The sequence below is a fragment of the Erpetoichthys calabaricus genome, chromosome 18, assembly GCF_900747795.2.
Source record: "Erpetoichthys calabaricus chromosome 18, fErpCal1.3, whole genome shotgun sequence".
NCBI lineage: Eukaryota > Metazoa > Chordata > Cladistia > Polypteriformes > Polypteridae > Erpetoichthys > Erpetoichthys calabaricus.
Genome location: NC_041411.2, coordinates 3438723 through 3466119, shown reverse-complemented (window position 1 = coordinate 3466119; position 27397 = coordinate 3438723). Strand labels below are relative to the sequence as shown.

At 41.5% G+C, this 27397-nt stretch overlaps 1 protein-coding gene across 4 annotated transcripts in view; it reads left to right on the top strand.

Moving 5' to 3' along the window:
- thoc5 (THO complex 5) overlaps positions 1 to 26140 on the top strand; it is a 50187-nt gene extending 24047 nt beyond the window's left edge. For 3 of the 4 annotated variants that reach the window (XM_028825297.2, XM_028825296.2, XM_051921038.1), the window contains exons 9-20: positions 3468 to 3545; positions 6369 to 6409; positions 6592 to 6691; positions 7406 to 7514; positions 10094 to 10195; positions 13509 to 13605; positions 16386 to 16500; positions 18533 to 18636; positions 21130 to 21217; positions 21925 to 22040; positions 22192 to 22382; positions 25896 to 26140. In XM_028825297.2, the coding sequence (XP_028681130.1) occupies positions 3468 to 3545; positions 6369 to 6409; positions 6592 to 6691; positions 7406 to 7514; positions 10094 to 10195; positions 13509 to 13605; positions 16386 to 16500; positions 18533 to 18636; positions 21130 to 21217; positions 21925 to 22040; positions 22192 to 22382; positions 25896 to 25959 (1205 nt within the window). In that variant the 3' untranslated portion in view covers positions 25960 to 26140. The remainder of the gene's footprint in view (positions 1 to 3467; positions 3546 to 6368; positions 6410 to 6591; positions 6692 to 7405; positions 7515 to 10093; positions 10196 to 13508; positions 13606 to 16385; positions 16501 to 18532; positions 18637 to 21129; positions 21218 to 21924; positions 22041 to 22191; positions 22383 to 25895) is intronic. The other variant, XM_028825298.2, reaches the window with a different exon arrangement.
- The last annotated feature ends 1257 nt before the right edge of the window (positions 26141 to 27397 follow it).

The following is a 27397-nucleotide window of genomic DNA, read 5'->3' as shown; positions in this document are numbered from 1 at the left end:
CATGTCTCACGCAAGAGGCTTGCTGCGCCATGCGCAACCTTCAGTTAAATAATTTATCACAGCAGTACTGTCTCTTTCAAACGTACTAACCTCCAATTCCTGTCCTTACTTTTCTTTCTCCAAAAACTCAATCGCCACACAATAAGCTATGTAATAGACGTGAAGCCATCTGTAAGCTTAGAACTTCGATTCTTCAAAACTTTTAAGGAACATTGAAATATCTTAGTAGTACATGTTTAATTATTATATCCGTCTATCTTTCCAGTGTCGCGTCAGCACCAGCAATAATACAGCGCAAGGCAGGAACAATTACTGAACTAGCTAGCGCTGCGGCACCGTGTCCTCACATGTTTAATTATTAACAATACAGATTATTTAAATGAAGTTAAAGTTTTATCTGTATAATATAATCAACATGTTTTGCTGCATTTCGTCTTAGAAATGAATACCGTCATCACATGTAAATACGCGCTTTATAAAGTGGCGCAGGTTGTGCAATATTATAACTGTAGTGCAAGTTTACAGTGAGGTGATTGTACTTATAAGTAAACAATTATATAAGGAGCAGTTGATGGACTGATTTAGTGTTTAGAGTTCTTGGGATGAAACTGTTTCTAAACCGCGAAGTCCGTACAGGGACTAAAGCGTTTGCTGTGGCTCAGGCAGCATCTGCTTCATGCTGTGTACCGATAATTCTCTTTCCAATCAGCTGCTGCTGTGATTTCCCACTCAGATACAGTGATATAAATACTCTGAGTGGTGCAGTGAGAGTAATGTGGAAAAAGATGATCTGCTGTGGCAGCCCTTAACGGGATCAGCTGAAAGAAGATGCAGTGAGAGTTACAACGCTAAAGCAGTTATGGTATTTGGAATACTATGGCTATTCCCTGGACCATTATATTGCTACAGGTTAATTACAATCAGATGCATTACACTAATAAACAATATGCAGTTAATTTCAGTGTATTTATAAAGCCACGCCAGGAATGTGGATTTAAGAAAGAAAGAGTGATCACACAGGAACAGTAGCACTGCTTTGACACTGGGTGCCGCCAGTCTGCAAAACCGGGCGGATAAATTGCGTACGCCAAGGAATGAGTTACCGTGGAAATGTGCATGGCTTTACGCCAAGTTTAGGTTTTATACATCGCGATTTGAGCGTGGAAAGGTTCGTACGCAACATTTCTGTGCGTACGCACCGTTTATACATGAGGCCCCAGGTGTAAGAATGACCCAGAAAAACACACTCTACATCTTTGTGTTTTTAAGAAAAAGAAAACGCAAACAAAATATCAAGCCATCCACGTGTTCATTTTCTGATCCACAATTTAAGATAAGAAGGGCTTGGGGATTGGGTGAGCTAAGCAGAGGACTTTGTTTGGTATGCCTGTCCTTTATGGCGCAGACTTAGGGCTCATTTATAGTCATGGCTGCCACACGTTCCCACCGTTCATTTGACACGTCCTCTGAGCAGGTCCTCAGAAATTAATGTGACGTGTGCGCGAGTTGCAGTTCCAGCAAAAAGTCGGGTGGCGCAGTGTGATAAAAGTTGGAATGTGACATTAGAGTCTCTGCTTACTATCTACATGTGACAGAAAGCTGCTTTGAGGATCCCAGTAGGATCGATGTGTGTGCTTTGATGTTTGATGAATGGTTCGATGTGGTGAAGCAAAATGCCGACATACAGGTGCATTTGTGGTGCTTTTATATTCAAGCGTCGCATATTCCCGATCGTAATGACATGATAAGTTTTAAAAATCTCGCATACCATCTTTTTTTTTTTTTTTCTGGGGCTTCCTCCTGACCTGACAGCAGCAGCTGTCACCACACAGAACACATTAAATGTATGATATTCTAACACTCTGCACATTTAGAATCCTTAGATTTATACTTGATATCACTTTCATGATGAAATGCATTGAAGTATGTATGTTACATTTTACAGGTAAATCATTAATTTAATTTAAATAATCCAGCCATCCATCCATTTTCCAACATGCTGAATCCGAACACAGGGTCACGGGAGTCTGCTGGAGCCAATCCCAGGCAACACAGGGCACAAGGCAGGGAACCAATCCCGGGCAGGGTGCCAACCCACCGCAGCATTTAAATAATAAACACTGTTAATTACACACACGGGTGTGACACGGTGGCGGAGCGGTAGCGCTGCTGTCTCGCAGGTAGTCACGTTGCTGGTAATCCCTGTATGGAGTTTGCATGTTTTCCTACTGGGTTTCCACAGTGGGCTCCGGTTTCGTTCCACAGATATGCAGATTTGGGAACACTAAAATGACGCCAGTGTATATGAGTGCTTGTATTCACCTTGCGATGTGGTGATGCCCAGTCTAGGGATTGTTTCTGCCTCGTGCCCAATTCTTGCTGGAATGGACACATCCCTGGATTAATGGATTTTATCATTAAACATCCTTTTCAGAGAGATTGCGGTAAGGTGTCATCAGAGTTTAATGGGTGTTCCAGGCAATATACAACACAGCAAAGCCAAACCTGTTCTCACCGTGATAATATCTCACACTGCCACCTGGTGGATTCCTCCAGCTTTACGTCAAGTACGCGCGCGCAAGTATAAACAGTAAAACACTTGCTTAGCAGGAGCATCCGTTGGAGCATGCATTGCATTATGTCGCATGAAGTATAAACCTGGCCTTAGTCAGTCTTGTTAACCAGCATTGTCTCTCAGCTTCATCTTTCAGATGTGACCGTAAACTGTGGCACACAAAACTAAAAAAACCAAGGGAACGTGCAGACTCCTCACTGACCTAACCTCCAACCACGAGCTGAACCCAGATTCCCATAAATAAGAGACAACTGTGATGAGAATGTAATATTGATTGGTACTCTGTAAAGGTTTATATTTAAAGTTGCTAATTTCATTCTCAATGGAACTCATCTTATTTCATCCTTTCCTTTGTATTTTTTTGTTAACTGTCAAAGCTGAACAGCCATTTCACATCGGTCAAAAAAATACTGATTTCAGGGACAAGAAAACAGAACCAGCATTGAGAAAGGTTTGTTCTTTCTGACTAGGTGATCTTGCGCCATCTTTAAGTGATCAAAACATGACCCAAAAACACTGGTCTCTCAGAAGGCAACCGTTGAGAAGCGTTGTTCTAAATATCGCCAAGAGGACTGAATGGATTGCTAGTGATTGTTCCTTTTGATAGATGCTGTTGTGTATAAGTGTTGCACACCTATGTTCACTTTCCTTTTTTAAATGTTGCCGTGAAGGCTTGCTAATGAACCTTCATACCAATACAGTTTACAACCTTATGCTAGTGGGGGTATATGGGTATAGAGGAGAATACGGCCTTTCAGTGGTTTTCACCTTGTATGAGCTGTTAAATCCAAGACCTTTTGATTCTCCTTTTTCTGTGCTTATAACCATGCAAGAAGACTGTATTATACCATTTTAGGTATTTTTAATATGCTGTCTATTTATTTTTCTTTAGATAAGAACTTATCTGTATCTATCATCGGGGATGTGGAAGAAGCAAAAGCCCTCTCCAAGCCCCCAGAGGATTCTCAAGGTTAGCTGCAAATTTTAAGTTCTGTAAAAAATGTCAGTAAATGTAACAGTAAAAATACTGTAAATGGTGAAAGTAAAAGACCTTTTCTGAAGAAAAGGAAAGTTACCTTATGTTCTTCTGAAAATTACCTGTATATCTTAAACAATACATTTCATTATTTTTTACAGCCAAGTTTTCTGTAAAATCGATATTTTTCTACCTTCAAAATATGCTAAATACCGTTTACTGATGCATTACAATTACTACATTGCCATGTTGCAGACATGATTTAATATTTGGTATCTCGACATGGCCTGAATGATCAGTTACTTTTTTCACATGGTGGCTCAGATGCCTCATGCTTTTAAATATAAAAATGAAAATGTATTTTAGCGTTTTTGTTCACTACAGAAATAGCAGCATTATTTGTAATTTCTTTCCAACTGACGGCACCTTCACGCATGAGACTGTGCACTCTGCCAGCATCAGGGGACCTGAAGTCTAATTACTGCATGTTATGGTAGCATAAATATTAAGATGGCATAGGCTCAAAGAAGTTGGCATTTTACTAGCAACTTGAAAGAACTGTCTCCTTCATCATGACATTTTAAAAATAAGGCAAGCCTTTGGTGCTTTATTTTTTGTTTTCCCCCTTGTGCATTATGGGAACATTTTGATATCCGCAGGGGTTGCAGTTTTACAGGCAAGCAGGTGCTCCTGTTCAAAACAGAAAGTCGCTCGTGTTAAAAACACTAACTGCAAAACCCGTCATGAATGTCTCTGGATATCAATTTTAACTTTAGGCAGTGACAGTGGTGATTCATTTTTAAAACATCTTCAAAAGTCTTGAGTTGTAGCAAAATGGGTCGCATCAATATTTCTTCATTTGAATTTGGAGGAGTGCAAAGTATCTAAGAGTCCATTGTTTCTTAAACTACGTGGCGGGTCGTATACGGTCTGATTTTGGGTCGTGCAGAGTCGAGATTCACAGCAGTACTTAATGGGGGAAAGGGGCTGCGTACAGTTTGTGGAATTTCTTGCTGATGGGTCGCCACAGGCTTTTCAAGCAAACGCCATGGCTTCTGTTATGACCTGCCTCAGCATTTCTTAAAGGGGCCCAAGACATGATGGTCAATGGCGATTCTCCAAGGGGACCAGACCAATCAACCCCAAGAAGGTGGAAATTTCCCAAAGGGGGACCCACCCAAGTGTTGGTGTTTCTGGGTCTGGAACACACAAAAAAGACAAAATTGGTTTCCAAATTAGTTCTCATTGTGGGTCAAAGTTCTGAGTTTCTTTGAATTCAGGTGTATAAAGGTAAATTTATTCTGATGGGTCTTTTTTTCCTATTAGGATATTCCAGTACATCAGGTCTGATGGTTTTAATTTGTTGACCCTGCCTTTAAAGTAATTTTATATAGTACTTTTATATTTTTCCACATTAGTGTTCTGTAAACATTTACAAATCTTTCGTATTGCGTAGAGTGAGACCATCATCTAAATCCTAATAATAAGTGGTAATCTAAAGGCTGATTCTTACTTATGTGTCACGCCTGTGTGGTGCAGCCTGACGCACGTCTCCTCAGAAATGTGACCATACATTACATTTAGAGAATCCATTCCCGGACATTTTTCATTCTCGCATTCCCAGGAAAACGGGAACGGCCAAGCTCGCATATACAGCGTATAGTTGAAAATAATTAAGTGGCATGGTTTTTTGGCCAACGGTGTGGTGTGTTGCTCATTAATTCATTCAACAACAGACCAGCAGCAGTCAGTCTCCCGGCTCCCACTAAGACTGAGCACAGTGGACTGGGAGGTGTCTACACTCTTCAGCGCACAAATGCCGGGACGGAGCAGAGTTCATTGACGTCTGTGCTGTTGACACCTTTGAACAGCAACTTGAAATTGCAATGCGTCAGTCTGTTGCATCCGCATTATCTGTGCCAAGAAACTTGCCATCACAGAATGATGACAAGAAACTGGATGCATCAGTAAAAGCTGAAATGGCGGTGCTTCAGAGCAACAGGAAGCACGGGCATTGTTTAGAACAAGTGGTATCTGATGATTGTGCCGCCTACTTCAGTGGAGGCAGAGCGTGCTTTCTCAGCGGCTGGCGTACTCTGCACAAAGGTGCGCTCTCGCCTGGACGACTGCACGCTAGACACGTTGTGCTTTCTACGCTCTTATTACCGCAACTAACTAGATACATGTACTTATATGACAGCATGAACTGCTTGTACTTAAGGTTAGTCTTTTATTGGTGTCAACATATTGCAGTAGTTTTATTAAAAATAATTGTCGGTCGTTCTAAAACCATTCACATGTGAGATGCCTGTGCACTGTGTCATCCCTGGGAATGACATACGGGATTCCCGAATTCCCGGGAATGGATTCTCTAATTACATTGATTCGGATTGGCTAGTTGATTAAGTGAGTATTTCCTGAAACTCCTGTCCATTGGTCTTCTGCTCTTCAGAAGTAAACATGGAACAGATTGAGGAAAGAGTGTGTAAGAAAATATGCACGTTTGTGTGATACCTCGTGACGACACTAAAAAAGGAATCACAGTTGTTGGTGTAAAATATCAGCCATTCACCACGCAGAAGTATAAACTGCTTTAGTAGGCTGTGTGCATAAGCTCAGCACAGGGGAACAAATCAGCCATAAGTGACCTGCAGTGATTGCCAGAAAGATTGTGGATCAGAATCTGTTCCAGTGTGCACGTAGGCTCATTGAATAGGCAGTTGAGCCCTTCTACTTAACAATATGCAGTAAGAGAGAAGAAGAAATCTTTAGGACTTTTTTAATATTAAACCCATTTTTTTTCCCTCCCTCTTTAAGATGATGAAAGTGATTCTGATGTGGAAGAGGAGCAGAATACCGTAAGTGTCAAAAAATAAAAATACAGTAGGTTATTCCGAATGGTGTGTGTGTGTCATGGAGAAGGCAGCAATAAGCGTGTGTGGTGTTCAGTTTGGAATTAGTAACTGATTTTTGACTTGAAGCTGGAAGATGAAATGTGCCTGACGTATTTTGCAAAACTGATGCTTGTATTTGACGACAGAAACGGAGGAGACCAACTTTGGGAGTCCAGCTGGATGACAAACGGAAGGAAATGCTCAAATGCCATCCATTGTCTGTGGGTGTCAACCTAAAATGCAAAGGTGGGTCAACAGACTGTTGGCGTCTGTAAATAAAGTGTAAGATGCCAGGGGTCGCTGTAGCTCCTTAAACCCAACAGACAGACTCAGAAGTATTTTAATGCTGCTTCTTTTTAAACATCCCAGCCATCAATAAACAGGCAATTAAACCACAACTTACAATAGTTATAAATATAATTCTCTCCTCCCAGTAAGCTCTGCCATACAACTCCTGACGCTGGGTTCACAGCAGTCCTTTATATAGTCCTTGACCCAGAAGTGCTTCTGTCCTTCCGTCCACGTGACTTGCTAGCCCTTCTGGATCAGATGGAGAACTTGCTTTTTACTTCGGAGCTTCTATACTCGAGTACTTCCGGGATATGGATGAGGCATGACTCCTCCGGTCCTCTTGCAGCATCCCCTGACGGCACCCACAGTACCCAGCAGGGCTGCTTTGTCGGACTCCATATCCCATAGTGCCCTGCGGGAATCCAGGGCACTGCAGAAATAGCATCTTCATGCTCTCATTGGCATCTTTTTATATTTATAAGATTGCTCCAGCGTCTTTAACTACACAGCTAGAGATTTAAACTACTTGTTATGTGTTTTTTTTATGCTTTAGCTGCTAACATTATTTCCCTTAATGTAATGCTTCACGACTGTTCTGTTCTAATTAGACTAGGGGGATGAATAATTTAATGGGATGTATTTAAATAACTATATATGTCCATTTCACAGATGGAAGTGTGCTGCACCTCAGTTTCTACTACCTAATGAGCCTTGACATCCTAACGGTGAAAGCCAAAGTGACGACAGAGACTGAGCTCTCTGCCGCTATCAGCGCTAGGTGAGTGGAAGAGCAGACATTTTGAAGAAACAAGCATGAGCTTTTTCTTTTTTTTTTTGCTCATTTTGTTACAGCTTCTTTATTCAGCAGTCAGGAACCGATTTCCCTCTGAAACCATAACACTCTCAAACACACTAAATCCATTGATGATTTGTTAAGTGTGAGGTTTGGATTACAGATTGGGTTTTTCCATGTTAGCTTTTTGGGACAGACTACTGGTCAGTCTTGGACAAGGTACCAAACAATTCTTCATTACCGGGTCCACACACGAGCACACCTAGACTAACACAAGTCCACCACAGAATCACCGTTCAACCTAACATGGACAATTTCAGACCTTGTAGGAAGAAATGAAAAATACCTGGGAGTTGGTGTAATCAGAATAATAAATTTAATGTCACTGTGCTCTGTACAGAAATTCACTCACATGTACAGGCCAGGCCAAAGTTAGCACACAGGGGCTCTCAGCATTTAGAACTGCTAGGCAAGCATTTGAAGAGAGAAAGGTACAACTACTAAAATGGGCATTGTACTATTTCTGTATGTTAGAGATGAAATTGAATCCTCTCCTGGCCTTGTTTGGAACCTAAGTAAGGGCCTGCACGTGGAGAAACCAGTATCAAAGACTTGGACAGCAGCCAAATACGAGGAAGCCGATGGACGGAGGGGTGATTACGTCATCCGTCCTGAAAATCCTTTCAGCGCAGCGACAAAAATGACAAACTATACACACAGTGTTGTCATGGCTTCCTCATCTGTTATGCTGCGTAAATCGTCATTAAAGAAAGCCAAGTTATTTTCTCTTACGTGATTTTTTTACTGCCATATCACTATCACTTTACATTATAGCTATACTAGACAAAGAGCCCGTTTCGACAACGTAAGATGAAACGGGCACGAGTGGTATAGTAATAAGTTTAAGCACCACAAACCTTATATAGGTGTATTGAATGAATGCGTAATTAGGGCTTGAGCTGTAGTCGAAATCGCCTTTCAGGCCTGTAGAGCTTTAATCGAAGTCGCCTTTCTCTTTGAATTTTTGCGGCCGTAAATCCGCAGCCTGCCATGATGTCGGTCTCGTAAGGTTTTTTCGGGCAGCTGCGCAGAAGGTGACTGCGCATTCGGCTTCGGACAGATGTGAGTGAGTAGGCTGGCGAATTATATATAAGATAGTTTCAGGTTACCTAAAATGCCGCAATTAAAAAGAACTTATTCCAACTAGGGAGCTAGCAACCCCTAGAGGAAACAGTTGGCACCACTGATGCTCAAGAAGAATGTCCAGGTGGCACTCAAACACAGTTTTGAAATCGAGATTCTGGAGCCATGCGCAGTTAAGCTGGCTTTGAAACATGTTAACCGTGGATTCAGAAGGTTTTCAGACCCCTTCGCTTTTTTCACATTATGCTATGTGGCATCCTTGTGCGAAAATCACTTAAGATCAGTAAGAAGGGGTCTGAATACTTTGTGAATTCTCTGCAGTTTTCAAAAGTGACAAGGACCTTGTTTGACAGTGAAGTACCTTTCTTCTAAAAATTTATGTGGCATGTTGCCTCACATTTGTTACCAAGGGACAATGTTGTGTCTGAAAATGAAAATTGGTATTTTTTTTTTTTTAATGGAAGTTTTAAGGAGTATTATATACTGGGCTATTCAGAGCAGATTTCAAAACTGTATTTCAAGCCAACTGTATGAGACCAAAACACATTCCACACATCACTGGATGGAGCAAAGTTTAAAAGCCCACCTAAAAGTACCATTGAATGCCACTGAGAGTTGTTTCTCATTTATAGTATAGTAGCATTTCCACTTGGAGGTCCGGCGTTACCTGAACATCACCATTCCAGGACAATAGATTGGAAGAGGTGGACAACAAGATCTTGCTCATCATCTGTGGCCTCCCTGGTCTCCAGACCTTACTTCCTGCAGTTTTGATCTATGGGGGCACATTGAAGAAAGAGTGTTTGTTCCACCTGTGCCCACTAATCTTCAAGATCTGCGACATCGAATTGAGGAAGCTGTGAATTCAGTAACTAGAGACCAGTTGACTCGTGTGTGTGTGTGTGTGTGTGTGTGTGTGTGGCAAAAAAATAATAATAATAATAATTCATTACATTTATATAGCGCTTTTCTCAGTACTCAAAGTGCTATCCACACAGGGAGGAACCGGGAAGCGAACCCACAATCTTCCACAGTCTCCTTACTGCAAAGCAGCAGCACTACCACTGCGCCACCTGTGAGGTCTACTCTTTTGATGTTTGTCACTCTATGACATGCATGCAACTTCAAGGACCATCGGAGCAAACTTTGAACTTTCCTCTATCCATTGATGTGCAGAATGTGTTCCTGTCTTATAAAGTTGGTTTGAAATACCCCTGTATAATTGCTGGTGTTGAACCAGACAACTTTATTCATTTAAGCTATTGGCCTCTGTACATTTGATGTTCTTATTTGGGCTGAGGCAGCTCCTTCACTTAAGTGGGGCGGTGTTGTGATTATTTATTTATTGATTGAGTTATTCAGTAGCATCAGGTTCTCCACTTAACAATCTGATTGACCAATGGATGCCTATTTATTTTTAGGGAGCTACTCAGTCCCGAGTCCCTGCTGAATTGTTTATATACAGGAGATCGAGGGATGGAGACCCCAAACCCTGCCAACCGCTATCAGTTTGATAAAGTTGGGTGAGTAAGTCGACCCTCCATGTTTAATCCCGAGTACCTGTGGAGAAATAATTAAGTTAGAAAAGGAAACGGGTATGGAGTAAAGTTTGTTAAATGTAAAATGTTCCGTGTGTCTTGCACTCTGGAGGATATAATGTGTTTCAATTGACAGATGTCCCTTTCTTCCTCAGAGTTATGTACAGTTTGATTTTGTTCTTTTTGGTATCGTTTGAGCCTTCTACTTTTGTGAAATGAAGTATTTAGTTGTAAGCATCCATTTAAGCATCAAAAATTACAAAGATAAAATGGAACAAACAATTGGTTTGTCACTTGTGGATGAAAAGGAGACTTAGGGGTCACATAGTTATTATGCATGAAGTGTTTTGGTATGCTTTCCACATTAAAAGTATAGCATCTATCTTAGAAGTAGTATGAAAGGGTTAAAAAATGTCAAACTTGTTCAAGCACATCAGGAAACCAGATAAAGAGTAAGTAGGTTCATGTAGTTGTCTGACTCTTATGTACCCAGTAAGACTTGACAGATATCGCGCACACAGGAACTCAAAAAGAATTAAAGTATTTTAAAGACCAAGAATGTAGTAGAAGTGAGAATTTTATTTTGGGGTATATAAGCTGGTTAATGCTCTGTGCTAAAACACCTCCCGTCTTTTAACTAATCAGAGTAAACATTTAGTTCAGCATTATTATGTAAATTCAATTATCTGTAAATACAGCTCTCTGTTTCTGTGTTGTGACCATTCTGTCATAGGCTGCTGTGATGGAGTGTATCCCTCTTCATCATAAGAAATAAAAGACACAATGGACAAGCTTCCTTCTGCCTGGTTCCTGACTCAGAGGTCCTAGATGAGGGAAAGATTTCTTTCTCTTATATATTTCCCACTTATTTTTTCCACACACTGTAAAGTCTTTAGCAGTTTGCCATTTTCAAAGTGATGTCCCCTATCTTCACAAATCCTTGGTAGCAGATGCTTATTTTTTAATTCTTGTTCTAAGAGTTTCATCCAGTGAGATGGCCTCAATTTCCAAATCTTCAGTGCTGGTGTCTTGCTACAGTTTAGATCCACTTTTTCGGCCCATTAATATGGCTGCCTGAATCTTTGTGTACTGCACATTAAGCATTATGTTTCAGAAGGTAAGCTCGTTGAAACTTCAGTTAATGTAGACACAGAGCTTTTATTCTTGTAAATGTGTTTTTATACAGTTTGGAAAATGAAAAAAATGAAGACTGATACATTCCTTAGTACTTTATAGCACCGTTTTTTAACTATGGGTAGCAACCCACTATTGAATTTTATGGGAAAGGGTCATGATCGGCCTGGATTGCAGCAGCTACAGGGGGATAACACTGCTCTCGGTGCCGGGTAAGGTCCTTGCTAGGGTCGTCCTCAATAGGATCCGTGATCACTTGCTCACTTACCATCGACCGGAGCAGTCTGGTTTTACGCCTAAGAAGTCTACCATCGACTGCATCCTGGCACTGAGGGTTCTCATGGAGTGCAAATGTGAATATCGGCAGAGTTTCTTTGCAGCCTTTGTCGATTCTCATAAAGCGTTTGACTCAGTGGGACTTCCTGAGGGTTTGCAGGATTCCCTCAAGGTTGCTGGATATCATTGCTGGCCTGTACCCTAGTACTGTGAGTGCTGTGCAGAGTGGAGGCAGGACCGCTGTGTTTTTCCCAGTTGATTCTGGGGGTCGTCAGCGGTGTGTTCTGCTCCTACTCTGTTCAATGCTTGTATGGACCGGGTGTTGGGCAAGGTTGTGTGGTCCAGCGGCTGTGGGGCATCTGTTGGTGAAGAAAGATTCATGAATCTTGACTTTGCTGACGATGCTGTGATCTTCACTGAGTCAATGGAGGCTCTGATTGGGGCGCTCGAGAGATTGAGTGAGGAGTCTGAGTGTCTGGGCTGGTGAGGGTCCTGATAAAAAAAAAAAGATCCAGGACTTTAATGACCTCCTGGGCACGGCCATCAGCAGTGTGTGTGTTTGCGGAGAGAGTGTCGACCTTGTCATTGAGAGGTTTTGCTGACGTCAGCAGTGACATTCATGGCTCTGGTGACTCTTCCTATGAAGTCAATAGACGGATTGGGAGAGCATGGTGGCCATGAAGTCCCTGGAAAGGGGTGTGTGGCGCTCCAGATGTCTATGTAAAAGGACGAAGGTCCAAGTCTTTAGAGTCCTGGTGCTTCCTGTCTTGCTATTTGGTTGCGAAACATGGACGCTATCCAGTGACCTGAGATGAAGACTGGACTCCTTCAGTGCTGTGTCTCTCCGGAAAATCCTTGGATACCGTTGGTTTGACTTTGTGTTGCTCATGGAGTCCTGAATGAGGCATATTACCTGCATTGTGAGGGAGCGTCAGTTACGGCACTACGGCCATGTGGCACGTTTCCCAGAGGGTGATCCAGCTCATAAGATCCTCATTGTTGGGGACCCGAGTAGCTGGACCAGACTAAGGGGTCGCCCACGTAACACCTGGCTGCGGCAGATAGAGGGTCATTTCCAGAGTGTGGGACTGGACCACGTGTCTGCCTGGGGGGTTGCCAACCGGGATCCTGAGTTGTTTCATCGTGTAGTGGGTGTGTCAACGCACTGTACCAGTGCATACTCCCCGACTTGACTTGACTTGTCATGTATGGCTTGCAAACTGTTTTGTGATGGATTGCTGGGGGGTCATTTTAAGTAATCCAGAGTGCTCCTCTGTGACGCATGTTGTCAGTAGAAATTCTTCAAGGCGGACTACAAGCTATGACTGTCCACAACAGTTCTCCAAGAGGGACACCCCCCTGATCTGACGTTCATCATGGTCTGGGTCTCAGAGGCATTCAGAATGGCAGGATTGGGTCACGAAAACAAAAGTATTAGAAACTCTGCATTATTGGATGGGCTATCATATTATTGCACCAGAAGTATAGCGCATCCTATCCTTTTCTGTGAAAGGCCTTAAGGCAATCAGTTGTCCTGAAGTTTGTAAACGTTCCACGGATGGATAATACGAGTGCAATTTGTGTTCTGCCAGACTTGTCATGAAAATCTCTGATATAAACATATGGCATTTATTTTGCCAAGGGAATATGAGGAATTTCCTTTCTAGTTTGAAGTGATGGTATATTAAGAGGTGATTGTGCATGAATCATATTAGGAGGGTATGCTTACAGCAGGGCTTGTTTGACAGGACAGTGCAGTGATGTGAAGGGTTAAGGAGACCAGCTCTGGAGTGCATTTTGGGCAGAAGAATGAAGCATTTTATTATTGCGTCTTGATTTGCGCTGAAGTGTTTTGCAAGAGTTAAAATGCATGTCATTTTTCTTTCAGGATTGTCACATTCAAAGACTACATCCGTGAGCTGGGACATCCATACATCTGGGTCCAGAATCTTGGCGGTCTCAGGTTTCCCACCGATAGTCCAGAGGTAACCTGTATTGTGTGCAGCTGTGATTACAAAATTAGTGATAATGTGTGTCAGCGGTTTACTTTGTTATTTCAAATATCCAGAGACACACAGAATTAAATATGATGGGTAAAATGTGCTGTGGCGTGTGCATGGTCATGATTTATTGACGTCACCTGGAATCTAGCTCTTAACCCCCTAGCGTACTTTCAAACACTCCACATTTTTTTTAATGTTATTTTACACGTCATGTCTTAGTTTTTCTGGGTTTAAACGCAACATCTGTAAATTGTTTTTGCAGCCCAAGGTAACTAACAGTTTCCAAATATTTGGAATATGCAGCAGTGATTTGACTGAAGATGTTGGTTAGTAGTAGACCTGGTAAACCAGTATGGTCCTGGAGGTCTGCAGTGGCTGCAGGTTTTTGCTTTAACCAGTTTTTTAATTAGGAACCTGTTTATTTACTAATAAAGTAATATTTTGTTAGGTTTATTTTTTATTTAACTTGCTTGTTAAAATTCAGAATCCTTAAATGCCTATTTTAGTTTAAACCAGTAAACCCCCGATTCTCTAAAGAATCGCAAATCCAAGAATGGCAATCACTTTCTGTTCCCTCCGAGGGATGAAAAATCATGAAGGGTGGGAGCGTCCTGGGAAAGTTGTTTAATTTAAATAAATATATTTGTACTAACTTTAACCAATTTATTAAAACTAAAATTTAAATTTTAATTGTTATATCATTTAAATCCAAAATGTCTTTGAGTTGTTGCACTCATAAGTAAAAAAAATATCGGAGTGCAAAGGTTTAAATTAAGTAAATTGGAAACAAAAAAATTCATAAAATGGTAAATTCAAAATAGTTAATCAAAAATTTCCTTATAAACAATATTTTTGGTAAAGATGGTTTCCTGTCCTTGAATCAGCTGTCCCTGGTATGGAGTAGTTAAAACCTTCACTTTAACGTCATACGAACGCCGGACTCTTGATTTGACTCTAGGGCGCTGAGGTGGTGTGCGCGTGCGCTTTCGGCACAGCTTGCTTCTCGCATCCGTGCATATATACAACCTTCGTTTAGTAATGTAGATAATTGCATTTGGGTTTTGATTGTTGCCTGTTTCTTTAAGCAGCCATCAGTCAATGACGAGGAGCCGATAATCGAGAACCGCCAGGTCTCCAGCTCACTTTATTCAGTGTGTCATGAAGCATCCGAGTTAAGAAAATGTTTTGAAATAAATGATAGAGAAGGGACAGACTGCAAAAGGGTAAAATTATCAGGAAACAAAAAGTGTTCAGTTTTTGTTTTGAAAGAATGAAAGCACTAACAAGCCGTACAGTTCTGTTATCTGTTGGCCTGGCTTCTAATTCTAAAATTAGTAGGAACAAAAACCTGCAGCCAATGCAAACCTCTGGGATGGTAATTGAGTACCTCCGGTCGACACATTTCTTTATTTAATGCAATTAGCTAAACCTTCTTACATATTAGAAGGTACTATTTCCATAATTCTGCAGTGTTAACAATGGCATCAGAGAAGACTCAGTCAGTAGCACATGGATGAATTTAAATGGTTTACCTTGTGCTTTACGTTAAAATGTCATAACCTCAAGTGCACCAACGTTTTTTCTTTGAAGTGTCTTAACACTCTTTTTTTTTTTACTTGAAGAAAATATTCTGTACAATCAAGTCAAACTTAACAAACCAGAACTCAGCACTCTGAATTATTAATGTACTTTTCTTGTGCAGTAAGCGCAACTTGCTCAGTGCTCAAGTGTTCGTGAACAGCCTCTGGATTGGTTGATATGCAGCTTCAGAACTGTTGTTACATACGGACTACACATATACTAGAATGCTTGGTTTTTTAATATTGGGCCATAACTAATAAGAATTTTGTCCTTGCCATGCACAAGAATGATATAATTTCAACCAGGTGGAGTGGTGGCTCGTCCTGCGGTGGGTTGGCACCCGGCCCGGGATTGGTTCCTGCCTTGTGCCCTGTGTTAGCTGAGATTGGCTCCAGCAGACCCCCGTGACCCTGTGTTTGGATTCAGCGGGTTGGAGAATGGATGGATGGATGGGTTGGAAAATGGATGGATGGATGGAGTGGTGGCTCTGAGGCTAGGGATCTGCACTGGCAATTGGAAGGTTGCTGGTTCGAATCCCGTAAATGCCAATAGGGACTCTGCTCTGTTGGGCCCTTACCCTGCAATTGCTGAGCGCTTTGAATAGTGAGGAAAGCGCTATATAAATGCAAAGAATTATTATTAGTAATCACTGATGATAAATTCCTCATCAGTTTTTGCTTTGTCATTCTTTCTTCAATTAAGTAATAAAGTCAACATGTTTTTTATTTTCCCTGAAAAAGATTCTACATTTTTCAGCCTCCATATATTGTAAATGAAAAACGTTACTCAAGCAAGGGGCTGCTTCTCAAGTGTACCTGAATAGTTGATAATCATGAAATGCTGCCACCTTGATGTAAAATCAGAACCTTTGGCCTGGTGCTTTGAGTTTGTGGTATTGCTATGTGACGGACAAAAAGACCACAGCATCGAGCCCGCAGAAGCAATTGTTGCTGTTCATTGGTCTGAGAAGAGTTAAAAGTAGTTTGCAAAATACCCGTGGTTATTTGAGGGTCTTGTGACTGCTCCAGTGTTGGACACTGTGCAATATCAAACTAAATTAATTATGGAGAATGCTTATTAGGATATACCTATAATACAGTATTCACTGTGCATTTGTCTGCCTTTTAACATGGACTTGTACCCTAAGATTATTTTTTGCTTATTGCTTTGTGTATATCCAGCAGGGTCAGCTAACAGGAAGCTCCCTGAGTGCCAGCCATATGGAGACGACAACAAAGCTGCTCCAGAATCGTCTTCAGTCCCGTTTGGCCTTGCAGAAGCAGTTTGCCTCTCTTGGTAAATACAACTTTGAGAACTTTTTTTTTTTTTTATCTTGCCCACATGTTGGGTACTGCTGGTTTGATTTTGTGTGGAACAAGCGGTTGCTCACAGAGTCCCGAACGAGGCACATTACCAGCATTGTGAGGAAAGCGTCAGTTACGCCATTACAGCCATGAGGACCGATTCCCTGAAGATGATCCGTCTCACAGGACCCTCATTGTTGAGGCCAAGGGGACTCCCATGTAACACCTGGCTGCTGCAGATTGATGGTAATTTCTGGTGGGTCAGACCACATTTCTGTTTTTGGGCATTGCCAACCAGGATCCTGAGCTTGTCGTGTGGTAGGTGCGGCAACACGCTGTACCAGTTCTTGCTTCCCAACCAGATCTGATCTGTCCACTCACTCCAGCAATCTACTTTTAATATAGGAATCTGTCACAAACCAGTCACAATTTTGTTCTCCCCCACCCCCCCCATAGATTTTAGTCATTTATTGAAAACTAAAGTGAGTTAAATTTATAAAAAAAAAAAAAAAGGCAAACTATTAATGTCTCAAAAATGTAAGTGGATATTAGAATTAGTTCTGTCATTAGAACACTTACATTTTTGAGACATTAATAGTTTGTCTTTTTTTTTTTTTTTTTTAATTTAACTCACTTTAGTTTTCAATAAATGACTAAAATCTATGGGGGGGGCGGGGGAGAACAAAATTGTGACTGGTTTGTGACAGATTCCTACATTAAAAGTAGATTGCTGGAGTGAATGGACAGATCAGGTCAGGTTGGGAAGTTCTATCATTAGAACACTTACTTTGGAGACACCAAACGATATCTCCATTTTGGCCCTTTGTCAGTAGTTCTCCCTCCCCCTCTCCTTCTCTCTCTTTTATTGGACACTTTTTTTTTTTTCTTAAATCAAAAAAGGGGAAAAAAGAAGAAACCAGTACGACACTAAAATTGATCTTCCCTAAGCTAACCCCACCTGTATTGCTGTGGACACGCACCCCAGACCTCTCAGATTGAAGATTTGTGCTGTGGTTATCTGGCCGTGGTCAGTCGCACACCCCACGACATGTGGCTCAGAAGTGGTCTCCTTGCAGTATGAGCTAACAGGAGAGCTGTTTTAGTCAGCCACCACGAGAATGACTGTGAGTGGTCAGCTTCTTGATGACATCACCTGAGCGTTCTCTCTCTCTCTCTCTCTCTCTCTCTCTCTCTCTCTCTCTCTCTCTCTCTCTCTCTCTCTCTCTCTCTCTCTCTCTCTCTCTCTCTCTCTCTCTCTCTCTCTCTCTCTCTCTCTCTCTCTCTCTCTCTCTCTCTCTCTCTCTCTCTCTCTCTCTCTCTCTCTCTCTCTCTCTCTCTCTCTCCGACCGACCCCAGATTCACAACTCCTCTCCAACTGTCCACAGTGCGCATCCGATCCTCATCGACAACTGGACTTCAGCATCTCAGTTCCAACATTTCCACAATTTTTAACTGCCAGCGGTCACTTGCAAATACACAGTGTCTCACTCGGAAATGGTCTCCTTGCACTGTGAGTTAGTACGAGAATTATTTTAGTCAGCTGCGCAAGACCGTTTCTGAACTCTGTTGAGCAGGGCACTACCTGATGATGTCAACTCAGCTCTCTGTCATTCCCCAACTTTTTATGTGTCGCAACTTACCTATCCGTACCTGAGCCATGGGGGGTTCACGATTTGGTCATGCCAGCAAAATGAAAAGGCATCATTAACAACAAACCACCATTTAAACAAATGAGCAAAGGCAGTTCAACTTGGAACTGAATTGCTAGAGGCAGCATTAATCTGTGATGCAGATCATTGAAAGTGAATTTAATTATAGAAGGAGTACTGCTCATTGTCCACAGTGACTTAGTCCAGAGCCCTCCAGCTGAAGGCAGGGAGTAGTTGGCTTATATTTTATCGGCTTTGTTTTTTCCTCTCAAGTCTGATCTGTGGAAAAACTTAATGATGTTCATGTTACATTAACTTTTTTTTTTTTTTAAATCCATAACTGTTTAAATCTAAACCTTTTGTTTTCTTTCTCAGAGCATGGCATCATACCAGTGTCTAGCGAAAGCCAGTGCTTATTTCCTGCGAAGATAGTGTCCCGACTGGTTAAATGGACCACCCTCACCTATGAGGAGTACATGGTGGGTACACTCTCTGCTTAGCTTTTACAAAACGATTTTAGTCCTTTACATAAGAGTCTTCACTGCGATGGAGACGACAGAGTGCTATTTACAGAAAACTGCATCTCATGAGGCTTTTTTGTTTAGTATTGAAGAAAATTTGGAAAATTCCACAGAGATCCCTAGGAGTTTACAAAAGGATAATTCACCCATTAAGTATGGGCGATGTACAGCACGACAGAGAAATCGTAAAATTTGAATATTCCCAGTAATGAAGGACCAAGGGAGTAAGCGCTTTAAATTTGAGTTGGAAGCTTTCTGCATTGGCAATAGCAGATAATTTAGAGACATGACATTTTGTGTATTTATATCTGCTTTAATAACCCAGTTATTCATTGAGTTCTGAAATGCATATAAAACTTTATTCTGATTTGAGACATTGCGTTTTTGGCCTATGAGAAACCTGATTTACACACACACAATTTATTACCAAATAACATATTATGTGGCCATGTAAACCCTTAACCCAGTTGCTATTAAAGATTTTGTAGTCTGCGCATCTCTGTTGCATTCTGTCCACCTGCACATATATTTGCTTCGTAAATGCTTTATTCTTTTTCTTGGGTAGCATTATCTTGACTCACTATTTCAGAAATTTATGTTGAGCTAACTGTACTATGCTAAGCTCAGCAACACAGTCTCAAGTGCCAGTAGGGTTAGGGCTGAGATATACTTGACGCTGCACAACTCGTATGCTTGCGGACGCTGCCGCTACACAGGCAGTCTACTTTATGTAAATCTGGAGGATTCTACCAGGTGACAGTGTGAGAAAATGTCCAGTTTGGCTGTGTTGTGAGTTGAGGAAAAAAGTTGTTGAAGATAAAATTCTTTGCATTCTGATGCTGTTGCAAAGGTGCAAAAAAAGATGGCAAGAGTGGCACAGAAGATAGTATGCGAGACCTTTAAATGCATGGGGGGAATATGCAATGCTTGTATTGCCTATCAGAGAAATGGATGAAGAAAAGCACCATGAATACTTTGTATGTCAGGATTAAAGTTTAATGATTTGCTTAACTGCATCGAGCCATTCCTCAGTCATTGTTTCATTGCAAAGATAATGATCATTTTTTTCCTGCTCTATCAGCACTTCCTCATAAGCATTCAGCCATGTTGATAGTAATCAACAATGCTGACATCATGTACCAAGACTTGAGCACACTGGCCACCCATGTTTTTGCTGGTACTGCAGCTCGCTCACACGTCGCGTTAATTTCTGACTACGTGCTCAGAGTACGTGTCAAAACAGAGCTGGGAATGCCATGATGCGTGTGCGGAAGAAGTTCTGAGAGTCAAGTATATACCGGCCCTAACGCATTAAAAGTAACATGCGTTAAGAAGACTGATTACTTTTGAAAGAAACTAGTAACCTAATGCACAACTTATTGAAATGAAAATGCCCGTGGTGGTGGTGATGTTATTCTAGCAGCATTGGACGTAAAGTACGAAGTACATGTGTGCAGTTGTAAGCCGGGTTCAGTCACGCAGCCAAGCAGAAAAGAGTGTACAGCATCCAATCCGGTAACAGAAACCTTAAAAGTGTCAATTTTAATAAACATCTTTATAAAACACAAAATTATAATGGGTATCATGCTTATTTCAGGATTCACGCTGGCCAATGATGACATTTAACTCATTTTTGTGCTGTTTGACGACTTTGGAGCATTAATAACAAAGGAGAACTCCAGATTAACGAGCGACACGGTGGGTAGCGCTGCTGCCTCGCAGTTAGGAGCCCCAGGTTCGCTTCCCGGGTCCTCCCTGTGTGGAGTTTGCATGTTCTCCCCGTGTCTGCGTGGGTTTCCTCCCATAGTCCAAAGACATGCAGGTTAAGTGCATTGGCGATTCTAAATTGGCCCTAGTGTGTGTTTGTGTGTGTCCTGCGGTGGGTTGGCACATCTGCCTGGGATTGGTTCCTGCCTTGTGCCCTGTGTTGGCTGGGATTGGCTCAAGCAGACCCCCGTAACCCTGTGTTCGGATTCAGCGGGTTGGAAAATGGATAGAGAACTCCAGATTACTTAACCTACGTAAATATGGATTATCAAGAAACCAGATTTCTGCCTTATCTGGGTTATTCTTCTTAATCCCGTTACGTGTATGCATGTAGATGCACTGATTTGACAGAGGAAATCAGGAAGGACACAAATACTTCTTCACGGCACTGTGGTTTGTCATAAAAAAAAAAGAATTTTCTATTGCAGCTGAGATGTTACGCTGACAGTTAACTAACGGTGAGCTCTTGGTTACTTCTGAATTTTGTGATAGAAGGGTCTCCACAATTCATTGGGTCCCTGTGGTCAAGAGTGGTAGACGAACTTTACAACCTATAAATTGCTTTTCTGATAGTAGAGTAAACATTAGCTCTGTTTTCCTCGATGAGTTATATTTAAGAATGCCTCCTTTTCCTTTTTTTTGTTTTCAAGCTAATAAAATTCTTTTCCATTTTTATTTCCCCAGGAATTGCCATACACCCGTCACGTGATTGATGCTGGGTTGGTGCAACCGACTGATTTATACTTTATGGCATATATTGAGCGTGGCACAGGTAGGTGAAATTGGGCACCCATATTTTTTTTTTCTCCCTACTCACCTATTAAGAGTCCAGGATGTGTGAAAGAAATTGTTACAGTAGTTTATCTGAAAGTTTAAGGCATTTCCATTATAAAACAGGTGTGTGCACAGAAGGTGTAATTGATTACCCTGAAAGTGTGCCTACTTTTAAAGTGTTGGTTTGGGAAAGGATGCCACTGTAATAGCACTGGGAAAGCAGGACAGAGTCATAAACGTCCTATGATGTGCTAGTGTGTTGACACCGGGGCGGCCTGGGGTCGGTACACCCTGCATGTCTGCTTCCTCCACACAAAGGGAGACCGACATGGGCACCAGCATGAAAAAGTGTTGTCCGAAGTGGAGTTGAGCAGCGAGCTCTCTTGACAGTAGAGAGGAAACGTCACTTCAATTGGCCCAGCACATCTGGCTCTTTATTTAATACAAGCGGAGTTTCCCAGACATTTTATTTTTGCTTGTTTAGAGCTGCCACTAGAGTCTCTTCCTTTATTTGGAGGAGACGACTTGTGTAGTAAATGTTTTGAAGCTGTGTATGTACTTAATTGTCATTACAAGTGAAACTTGGATAATAAGGGCTTTTCTCCACAATCTGTTATATCTGCTATTGTTTGTCATCTTCGTTCCTGTTCAGAAGTCATCTCTTTGTAATGCCATTTCTACATTTGATGTTCTTTGTCTTCCTAGCCAAGCTACAGGCTGCTATTTTCCTGAACCCCCGCTACTCTGATGTGCCACCTTTCTTTAGCCTGTTGCTGCACTGGAAAGGAGAACGCTATGGCAGTACAGATGACAACCTTCGGGTAAGATCGACCAGCTCCTTCACCGTTTCGCTGTAAACTATGCTCTCTCAGTGATCCAAGTGGGCTTGACTTAACTAGACAACAACCCCAATATGTCTTGCTATGCATGTCTTGAGTGACAATGGCCATCTTTTGACACTTTGTTCAATAGGCAATGGAGGCTGAAGTGAATGTTTATCATCAGGAGTTACGGGGTCCACATCCAGGATATCAGCTTTTGACCAATCAGCTTCAGAGATTGTGTCTGTGTTTGGATATCTACCTGGAGACTGAAAGTCAGGATGAGAGCGTAGAAGGGCCTCGTGAGTTTCCTCGTGAGAAGATGTGTCTGCGTACCGTACGGTCAGTTTTGTTTGTTTGTTGTCACCTGAAACTGTATGCACTTGACAAAATGTCAAATATACCAAGGAAGATTGGACCAACAGTCAAACATATACGAGGGCAATCCCAAGTAGTAAGGTCTCTTATTTTTTTTAGAAATACAAACAATCGTTTATTTTCTATAATGTTTACATCATTTTAAAGGTTAAAGACTTATTTTTTTTCTACATAATTGCCATTTCGGTCGATGCATTTTTGTAGACGCTGTGGTAGTTTTAGAATGCCCATGTCATACCAGCTCAGCGCCATGTCCTTCAGGAAGCTCATCTTTCACCTCTTCGTCGGAGCAGAATCGCCTTCCGGACAAATGTTCTTTTAACTTAGAGAACAGGTGGTAGTCACTGTGTGCCAAGTCCGGACTATAGGGTGGGTGGGTGATGAAGTTCCAACCGCCGATCTTTGCGCATGTTTTCTTCAACCTTTGTGACTGTCTCGTCGGAAATTGACGGTCTCCTGCGCGAACTTCGCACTTGGCGGTAGTGTTCAACGGGAGCTCCATTTTCAAGGGCTGCCAAGATTGAGCAATTCAGCGAAGCCGCGCACGCTTGTTTGGGTGTGGAGGAAGCACCAATCACAACAGTGTGGCCGACAGCCGTACAAACAGTTTCTCTACGTCCCCACCACTTTGGAGACCTTACTTTTGGAATTGCCCTCGTATTTAGTACATTTTTTTTAAAATTGCTTAGCACAGAGGTACAGTAGATATTTGTCTTAGAATGTACTTATATTCCGTGATTATCTAGAATAAACGCCATTTCTGAGGTCTAAACGTTATCGTTAAAGGATATGTTTGGTATTTTTCATGTCAAAGTTATTTCTTCACAAACATGTGCATTTGCCACGTGAACTTGTGTTTTGTCCTTTACAATGGAAGGCATGGGGCCAAGCCAATGAAAACCCCATTTTATCCCCAGCCAGACTGCACATTCATCTCCTCCACCTGTATTCTCCCAGGCTAGCTGACCAGTTGGTTACTACCAGATTGATGCAAAGCTGTAAATAACCTCAGCCCAGTTACTTCTCGAAGGTTTTATCTGTATCTAGTAAGTTGTCAGTGTCCCAGAGCACAGACTGGTTCATACAGCTTCCCTAAATTCTAAAATTAGACATTAATTTTCCTGCCTGTTTAAACATTTTAAAATATGATATCGTTCAACATTTAATGGAATAATTTGAACGTGAGCATCAGTAGGCTTTGCACCAAGGTACCCGAGCTGTTCTAACATTTCAGTACTTATTTACTGCTCTGATGCTGACCTTTCTGATCATAAAATAGGTCATTACGATGGCAATTGATGATAAGAATTCATAATTCCAGAATTACGGTATTTGAGGGTTCCACTAGACGGCCTCTTTCTCTTGCACGATTCAGCTCAGAAACTAATCTACACATCAACATCTCATAACAGGCTTAAGTTTCAAGTTTGATATTTTTCAATTGAGTTTTGAGCTTGTTTTTTTTTTTGTTTTTTTTCGTCCAGCTGTTTTAGCTCTAGACCAGGGGTGGGCAGATTCAGTCCTGGTGGGCCGCAGTGGCTGCAGGTTTTTGCTCCAACCCAATTGCTTAATAAGAAACCCTTATTGCTCAAGTAACACTTCAGCTTCACTTTAGTTGTCTCACTCATTAAGATTTTGAACCCTTATTGCTTATTTTAGTCTTAAACAGCTGTATTCTTGGTTTTTAATTGCTCCTAATTAGCAATACCATGCAAATGACAAAAGAGACCAGCATTTCTCCATTTAGCTTGTTTTTATTTACATCTGTGTGTATTTATCGTGCACTATTTGGTTTAATTAAATACTTGGAAGGAAAGTGAAGAGAAAAAAGTGAAGCACTGAGAATTACTCATCTGTTGTAGACTTCAAATCATTTGATGATATCCTTAGAAAGGAAAATAAATCTAGGATACGAGAATAACCTGACATGGCAGAGTTAAAGCACTAGCAAGCCATGCAATTAAATTGACAAGGATTGGTTTTTAATTAAGCAACTGGGTTGGAACAAAATCCTGCAACCACTGCGGCCCTCCAGGACTGAATCTGCCCACCCCTGCTCTAGACCATCCTCAAGAAACAGACACACAGACAGACGTACACCTATCATCAAGATATCTTTGTTTTCAGTATCAGGGGACCCAAGATGGTTTGAAAACCAGAAATCAAAATGTTTGATGAATCTAAAGCTTTCTCTCCTCTCCCCATATACGATAGGTTTTGGTGGGGCAAGGCACAAAGCAACTATCAGTATTAACTTGTATGCTCCCCATTACGTTATTGTTGTAGTCTGAATAATTGCACTGTAGTGAACTGCTGGTGGTCAGTGTCAAATAAGCAACGTTTGGTTTAGAAGCGAGCCCCTTCCGTCAGCCGCACAGACCCCCATTTCTGAACGCTGTGTGCGGAGTGCATGCTGGTGACGGCAGATTGTCTCTCTCGCGCTCTGTCAGACCCCAACTTTTCTACACAGCGTCACCATTATCCTTAATGCATATCCCATCCTTGTCTCTAATTGAATTGCAGCTTCGCTACTACACTGGCGCAATGAAATAAGTTTGTATTTAATAACGGGGGCCCTTTTTTATGCGTTTTTTTATTTTTCAGCAAGATAAAAGCTTGAAGGCTTGTGTTTTGGTTATGTTTTGTGCTGCTCAAGTAGTTAGAGGGGTTTCTCAGGTGAGCGTGTTCTTGCTGTGTGCCTCCCGCCATTCATAATCTCCACAAACTTGAAATATTTGCCCCAAATCCTTCCAGAAATAACATTGTGGAAAAATATATGCAAAGGACCACTCTAAAATAGAAGATTGATGCATTATTCATGTTGTTTTTCGACAGTAAGTATAAAAAAAAAAAAAACAACTCTCTACCCTGGACCTCATCCTTGATATTCTCAGAATTTAAATTACTGTGTGTCATATGGGTATTGAAATTAACGACATTTAGTTAGAAGATGGAACTATTTGTCATCGGAGGGAAATTTGGTATTTATTTTGTTCAGAGATTCCTCCCCCCACCCAACCCAGCTTTCACACAGTACCACAGTAGGTCAGTCATTTTCTAACCCATTTAGTTCTGAACAGGGTTGCTGGGGTCGCCTATCCCAGCTAACATAGTTCACAAGGCAGGAACGAATCCTGGACTGGGTGCCAGTCTGTCACAGGGTGAACACACACACACACCAAGTACTCACTAGAGCCTGCATGTCTTTGGACTGTGGGAGGAAACCCACTCAGACACAAGGAGAACATACAAACGTCATGCATGGAGCACCCGGAATGTGAACACCGGCCTCCTTACTGTGAGGCAGCAGTGCTACCGCTGTCCCACCGTGCCGCCCACAGTACCACAGTGCAGTATATGTGTTAAAGATTAATAGGAACAAACAAAGTAAATTTATAGAGAAATATATATTTAATATTTTTTTTTATCCAATCCATCTCTCAGTCTTTAACAAACCCTCCAATGTCTTTTCTCCAGGGGTCCCAGTCGTCTGAAGCCTTTCAAGTACAATCACCATCAAGGCTTTTTCAGCCACCGTTGAGCCTGAAAGTGCAGCAGAATCCATCGGCACAGTCTTAATAATTCGGAGAGAATTTACTTTACTTACTGAGCTGATTTTTTTGCCGTGGATTTTTGGACCTTTCAGCAGTGGAAGTGAGATTTATAAATGTTTTCTGTATTTGGGGTATTTTTTTCTTTAAATGAACACTTTTTTCTTGGTTTTTTTTTTCTGCCTTTTTATCTACTGAGGTATTCGACTGATACAGCTAATTACATTTTTGTCTCTCTAAATCTCCTAAATTCACACGTTTATATTGTAAATGCAGGTGGCACCACATCCAGTGTTCAAGTCTACCTAAACCATTGAGTTTACCTTTAGAAAGTTTTATTTGATGGCTGGTTTTTATTATTTGTTGTAATTATAATCAAAGTAAGACCTGCAATCTGTACACTATGTATCCCTATTTTTTTCCCATCAATATTCAGAATTCCTAAATTAATGCTTGAATGTGTAGGTGATGGTTGTCACTAAAACCTTTTATGCTGTTGTTTCTTATTGTCATGTTGAGATTATATTTTTCACGTCAAACCCTGACCAATTTTGTGGTTCTGGCCTATCGTGACATTAATAGAATTTATACATCACAATTCCGCACCATCCAGTCCGAGCCAGTATGCATTTTCAATATATTTCCATTGTAAACCTTGAACAACATTGCAGGGGCCTTTTACGGCAAGGGGTTGCATTTCCTAAGTGCTGATTTAAGGCTCCATTTGGCCATCTGTCGCTCCCAAAGTGCACAGGTCACTGCAGTTGAGGCCCTGTGGGTCACCGGCACGTATTCTATAACTGCTGGTGTAGAGTAGCACATAAAGATCTTCATATCTCGGTGGCCGCCCGTCGGGTCCTTGTAAGGCCGTGTTTGTCAACCACTGGCTGTCATTGGTTCACGAGTTCGTCACAGAAGTTTCTTGACCACTGTGTAGCCACCGAGTTAGCTGTCATTGATTTGCAATCGACAGAACTGCGCTGTGTGTTTTCCCATTTCTAAGTGAGCTTGTTTCACCAAAGGGAATCCCAGACCCCGATAGCGTGGACTCGCTTCCCAGGTCCTCCCGGTTTGGAGTGCGCTTTGAGCAGTGAGAAGAGCACTTCAGTATATAAATGTAAAGAATTATTATTATTACTGTTGCTGCTAGTGGGTTGTCACTGAATTTAGCGAAGGCAGTGTGGGCTGAATACATATACAGTAAATTAGCCACGTGGAGCAGTACTGATCAAAGTAAACCTTAAAGGTCCACCAAGAGTTGGAAAACCTATGAGACCCTGTGAAATATTAATAATAATAATAAGGGAAGATTTATTACTGTAGCTGGTTTTGGCAATTCATAGAACATTATTTCCCTATTGTTTTCCCCATGGCCACAAGTACGCATCGACTCAATTCTGTTAGGCGTAAATCGGCTCATGATGGTAG